The sequence below is a fragment of the Octopus bimaculoides genome, chromosome 23 (assembly GCF_001194135.2).
Source record: "Octopus bimaculoides isolate UCB-OBI-ISO-001 chromosome 23, ASM119413v2, whole genome shotgun sequence".
Lineage (NCBI taxonomy): Eukaryota > Metazoa > Mollusca > Cephalopoda > Octopoda > Octopodidae > Octopus > Octopus bimaculoides.
Window position 1 is genome coordinate 19,101,470 of NC_069003.1, and position 6,472 is coordinate 19,107,941.

The 6,472-nt window shown below is 33.8% G+C and overlaps 1 protein-coding gene across 4 annotated transcripts in view; it reads left to right on the forward strand.

Annotated features, from left to right (window-relative positions):
- LOC106879043 (low-density lipoprotein receptor-related protein 1B) overlaps positions 1-6,472 on the forward strand; it is a 208,271-nt gene extending 201,799 nt beyond the window's left edge. For 2 of the 4 annotated variants that reach the window (XM_014928457.2, XM_052975989.1), the window contains one exon: positions 5,807-6,472. In XM_014928457.2, coding sequence (XP_014783943.1) covers positions 5,807-5,944 — 138 coding nt within the window. In that variant the 3' untranslated portion in view covers positions 5,945-6,472. The remainder of the gene's footprint in view (positions 1-5,806) is intronic. The other 2 variants (XM_052975991.1, XM_052975990.1) reach the window with 1 other exon arrangement.

Consider the following 6,472-nt stretch of genomic DNA (forward strand, 5'->3'; position numbering starts at 1 on the left):
GTTTATTTTAAGGATTACGCAAAGGTAAAAAGGTTGAGAAACACTGCTCTACATGATCTATATGTAGTCTTCAGGGCTGTGGAAAACTTGTCTATTTTCTAAACAGTGTTTCTTGACTGTTTATATGTATGTACGTTTATTTATCTGTGGAATGTTGAGTATATACATACACCAAGATACCTCTATGTTCTTCGAAAGCAAGCAGATAACTTTATGTGGATGCTCTGATATTTAACATTGATCAATCATGTCACAGATTGACCCCCTCTATCCCTCCCTCTCTCTTAACTTTGATGCAAGTTATAAGACATTCTTAGAGATAACCCTCAATATCTATGGCAAGTCTTTCTCATACTCACACTCCTTGTTTGTTCCTTGTTTCCATTCTCCGCTGCCAACTCTTGTCTCATAATCTCAAATTTTCACTTCAGTCTCATTTTTCAGCATGTCATCTCTCTCCTATCCATTCCCCATCAATCTGACTGCTATTCATATTAGCCAGCTTGTCACCTCATTTCTTTCATCTACCATCTGGCCCCTTTCATCTGTAATGAAAATTAACACTACCTATCTATCTCTCCTCTCTCTCTCTCTCTCTCTCTATATATATATATATATATATATATATATATATATATATATATATATATCCCTGTCTTATTTCTATATCTTCTTCCTCTGTACAAAATGTCACAGTTCTAAAAATCACTAACTCAAAACCTCATATTTGTTATATTACAAAATCTAGTGAAATAAATAATTATATAAACTTTGCATAATTATTGTAACTAACTGCATTTGTAATCATTAAATCTTCGTCTTTCAGGTAAGTAAAGTGTGTGTGGAAGGGGTTACTTTGACATTTCTATTTTGTGTATTTTCTTTACAGCTGCAGAACCCACCATGAATAATAACTTTGACAGATTTTATCTGTTGGATTTTTTTTTTTTTTTTTTATAAATTGATATGTAGACACACATGTGTGTTTGTGTGTATGATGTATGTTGTGTTGACCATACACACACACACATACACAGAACTACACAGTTTTGTGTGCCTGTGTGTATGTACATTTATGTACACATGTTTGTATAAATGTATATTTGTATTGTATATGTATATATATGTATGCATATGTCTATTTGGATGTATATGCATAAATATATGTATCTACATATATATGTATCTGCATATATATGTATCTGCATTTATTTGCATGCATATGTATGTACAGGGGTTAGACTAAATAATGGAAACACCTTGTTAAATTGTGGTTTTATTTAATACAGAGTTGGTTCACCTTTGGTACCAAATTATTGACTTGTAAAGGTTCTGAACAGTTGTTAGGGATAATCAAGATCCAGTGATACTTGGGGCTAGTACAAGTGGTCTACTTAATGCTGACATCTTTGTACTAATTATTGAATAATATTAGCTATGTGAATCTACACATTATCATCGTGAAAGTTTGTTCTACCAGTGTGCTAAGCGTTTAATGTCTAGCACACTGATTTATCCCTAGAATAGTTTCCCCTGCCACTACATTATTTTTGAGGGAACACTAGACATGAACACCTACTGTTTTAAAACTGTTATAGCTTTCATTGTATTGTGCATATAGACTTGACTCTTTTGTATATTAATGAAATGCATTAGTACTTTCCTTAAATCAGCCAGCCATGGATAATAGTATCCACTCGGTACATCATTCTCAAGATAACTGTAAACACAGTTTATGTCCTCCTCATCACCTCAAATAATTTTACCATGCTATCTTCCTGAGTAAATCCTTTAAAATCATCATCTGAGTTAGAATCAAACAAGATTTCTTTGAGAAAAGCTTCAAATGCAGGAGCAGCCATTTTCGTTCAGTAAAAAATCCAAAAAACTAAGTTACCTCATGGTTAGGATATAAACAATGAAAATGGCATCAGAAAATGGAGCCTCAAGTACTGGAAATAAAGGTAACATTGTGTTTATTTAAGCACCCTTATCATGGCAACAAAATGTGCCTGCAGCTACAGGAGAGAAAACTCATGGGTGACAAGAGTGTGAAGAAGGTTAAAAAACAATGTTTGTACCATAGCATGGACATGATCAGAAAAAATACTTGTATAATCCTTGCCATTAACTCTGCCATGTAGAACAATTAAAGGATCAGAGAGTCTCATGATATGACTGCCCAAATCATCTCAAAGCCATCTCAATGCTTTATCTTGAAGCAGGGGAGAAAAGGGTGAATGATGATTTTAAAAAATTACATTGAGACATTGACCACATCAGGTAATCCAGACCAGAGGTTCTCAACTACGGTCTGCATGAGATTTTGTTGTTAAAATTTATCTACAATAAATTGGTTATACAGTACTTCTACAGTACACTAAATATTTTAACAATTTTTTTTTATTCAATTCCTAATAATATTTAATTATAAAAATATGATTTTTTTAAACATTGAATTGCTATAAAGTTCATCCAAGTAAAATAGGAATCAAAGGGGTTCATAGGGCAAACAGTGATTAAGAAACATTGGTCTAGATCTATATTTTTCAATTTATCCAGAGGGACAGAAGGGGCTTAGCAATTGCAGCCCTCACATGGTAGCCAACTTTATGGAGATCATGAATGTATTTAGTTGACAGAATTGGCATGGTTTTGCTTTAGCTCTGCTCTCACTTATACCACCATAGTTCAATGGTTTTCAGACACAATATGGTTCTTTATTATTCAGTCAGTTTTTGTGAGCTTTGCATTCCATCCAGAAGGGAACAGTAAAAGGCCTAACAGTATGATAGTTTTCCCGTTCCATGGCCACATGTGGTTACACCTCCAGCAGCAACTTGGTGTGTTCAGCTCTGCTGCTCATCAGGCTGAGAAAAGTAAACTGTCACGGTATTGGTCACTCTCTGACAGGTTTATGGTCGAGCCTGTGGCAGTGGAGTTCTTGGCCCCCATATCCCTGCTCACCACTATCAGGGCAGAGAAGGCTGTCCACAAGTACAAACCCCATGAGTCAGAATAGCTGTTCCAGCACATCTCCTTCACCATCCTCTAGGGTAACGCCTTTTCCAATTTGTCTGCTGGGACCATGGGGCAGTCTGAATTTCAAGAACTTGTACCTTCCACTCCTTAATGTAAAGTTACTCCATATATATGTGTATTTCTATCATAGAAATCCAGAATTATGCTTGTTGGAGTTGTCGTTACCTTGGAATGCCATTAAGATTCTAGAGACTGTGGCCTTCAAAACATTAAACAATTCTACAGTTTTAGTGACTGAAGCTCCAACCATCCATTTTCTAACAATCTGTCTTCTTTGGAAATCAGATAGGACCTGCATTTTAATTTATTTGAATGTTAATGTCTGTAATAAAAAAAAAAGGAAAAGAAAACCAGAGGGCTATATCATAAAATATAAGGCATAAACACAATGCATAAGAACACATATATACAAATTAGAAAAGTTTTGGATATATTATTACATTGCTGATAGAAAAACAAAATAGTTCAATAAAAAGTGGTGTTTTCATTACTTTGTCCAAACACTGTATGTATGTGTGTATATGTGTATGAATATACATCCACATAAACACACTTCTTTTATCCACAAGCAAGAAGCATTTTCAGCCCTTGCACAGAATATTATCTATTTATACAAAACTGGTGATTCCTGTTAATCGTTACTCAGAGTTTCTTACATGATGTGTTTCTTCAAGTTTAGCATGAATAGCAAAGAAGTGAATCACTACCTTTGCATAAATATAAATAATAATAGTAGTCGTAGTCGTCGTCGTCCATGGGTGGAATTTTTAAATATTTTAATGCATTGTTCTGCATGTTTCCATAAATCACACATTTCTTACAATCGTAGTTTGTATTCATGGGATGGTTATTGTACAGTCCGTAGTGGCCATGGACATCAGGTGGATCATAGTTCATGTATTCATTTACTCAGATGAACTGAAGGTTGTTCATCCAATTTTCACCAACAAAAAGGCTGATTGGGGTATATGGGCATTTGTGTGTGTATTTGATAGGGAGGAGTGTGTGGTGATGTTAGACTTGTTTCATTATTTGTGTATGCAGATGTCAGGGGTGGATAGAATAGTCCATTCGTTTGACTTTAGTCACAGTAGGTGCCTCCTCAGTGAATTCAGATGTAGTAGTGTCAGGAAGTGCAGCTATTCTGTGGTTGAAGTTCATCGTCTGAGTTGACAAATGATGTTCTTCTCTTAAAGTGTCCTTTTAATTAATTTTGAATAGGGAAATAATGGCATAGAACCAACTGGTCTATAATAAAAAATGCTACACCATTGCACGTGTGCAACTTATGCCTAGAGGAAACCCTGGAGATCATAACATCCAGTGAAAACATAATTAGTAGACACTCCAAAGTAATTATATCATGTAAACATAAAAGTAAGGCATCATTTCTAGAATTCAAAAAGAACATTTTGAAACAGTAAAACACTAAATATCATTAGCATCTAATGGAACAAGAGAAGAGCATATAAACCAATTAAACAAAATAACCATTATTTCCCTATGCTATATGCTATATCATTGTACCACCAAAAGTAATTAAAAAGACACTTTAACCCTTTCATTACTGTATTTATTTTGAGATGTTCTGTGTTTCTTTCAATTATAACAAAGAATTTAGTAAAATAACTTAGTTATCATTAAGCTAGTGTTAGGAGCATTAATAGTGACTAAGGTTTGGTGGAAGATTTTGATTTAAAACTTATGAGAGCAAGATATTTGTACTCAGAGCTAGAACCGAATTGGTAACGAAAGGATTAAGGGGAAAACATCATTTGTCAACTCAGACAATGAACTTCAACCACAGAATAGCTGCACTTCCTGACACTACTACATCTGAATTCACTGAGGAAGCATCTGCTGTGACTAAAGTCAAACAAATGAACTATTCTATCCACCCCTGACATCTGCATACACAAATAATCAAACAAGTCTAACATCACCACACACTCCTCCCTACCAAATACACACACAAATGCTCACATACCCCAATCAACCTTTTCATTGGTGAAAATTGGATGAACAACCTTCAGTTATACATTTGTTGCTTCCAACATTAATGCCATATCACCTAAGGAAATGAATACATGAACTATGATCCACCCAATGTCCATGGCTACTACAAACTGTACTGTAACCATCCCATGAATACAGACTATGATTGAAAGAAACGTGTGATTTGTGGAAATGTGTAGAGCGATGCATTAAAATATTTATAAGTTCCATCCATGGATTATTATTATTACTATATTTATCCTACATTATATCAGCACAGCTCAATGCAACCCTATGAAACTGAAATTGCAAGTTGATAGTCATTAGACTGCAGCTGACATAATAAAATAGCTTTTGTATGCCTACTCAAAAATGTTTTCCATAAACACACAGATGTGTACATTTATTCATATATAGATATAGATATATGTATATATATATCAATGCATAAAAAATGTGTACAATAATTAAGATTTGGGGAGTGAAATTTTAAAACTCTTTAATATGATTATCATCATCATTTAGGATAGTGGATTAAGAGAATCATTGAAGCATTGGAAGGAAATGCTTTCCATTATTAATTTCAGATTTTTATGGTGTGAGAGTAAATCTCAGATTTGAGGTCAACTTTACCAATTGGGATTGATAAAATAAGTACCAGTCAAGTGCTAGATATCAGTGGTATCAACTAACACCTTTCCCCTTAAAAAATTGCTAGCCTTTTGTGCCAAAATTTGAAAACATCATTGTTATTATTTTTCTTTTCTAGTCGGCTTATGATGGAGCCTTCGACACATTCCCACATGACAGCACGACAACCCATAAAGAAAGTGAACGTCACCAATTGTTACGAGAAGTCCGTTACTATGGAAATAGAGACACCCGGCCAAATGTATCATTTGCTTAAAACTATGATTTTATTTTTTTGTTTATATATGTTTTCATATCCTTCATCATCTCGCCTCCTCCTCACACCCCTAATTATTACTGTGCAACTGATTATCAAACTTGAGAAATGCCTCCAGTTCAACTTGGCATGGTGTGAAGTTACTCACAATCATCAGGATTGAATATTTTAATTGTATTATCAATTTTTTTTTTTTTTTCTTGTGATCAAAACAATTTTTTGTAATGGATATTTTGCTAGAGGGAAAGAAGAGAAAAATAAATCAAACGAAAATGATGGACTCTAAGGAATTTTGTGGAAGCATTTTGGAAAGTTAGCAATGACAAAAGGAAGAAATGAAGGTTTGAGAAAGAAAGAAAGAATGAGAGAGAGAAAAAAAGGAAGAGAAGGAAAAAAAGAGAAAATCAATGTGCTGATTTCCTTCTTTCTAAAATAAAAGATTAAAAAAATAAAAACATTATTATAATAATAATAATCTTTAATTAACCATTAAATAATTTTCAGAGGAAACAACAAAAAAGAAGAAAA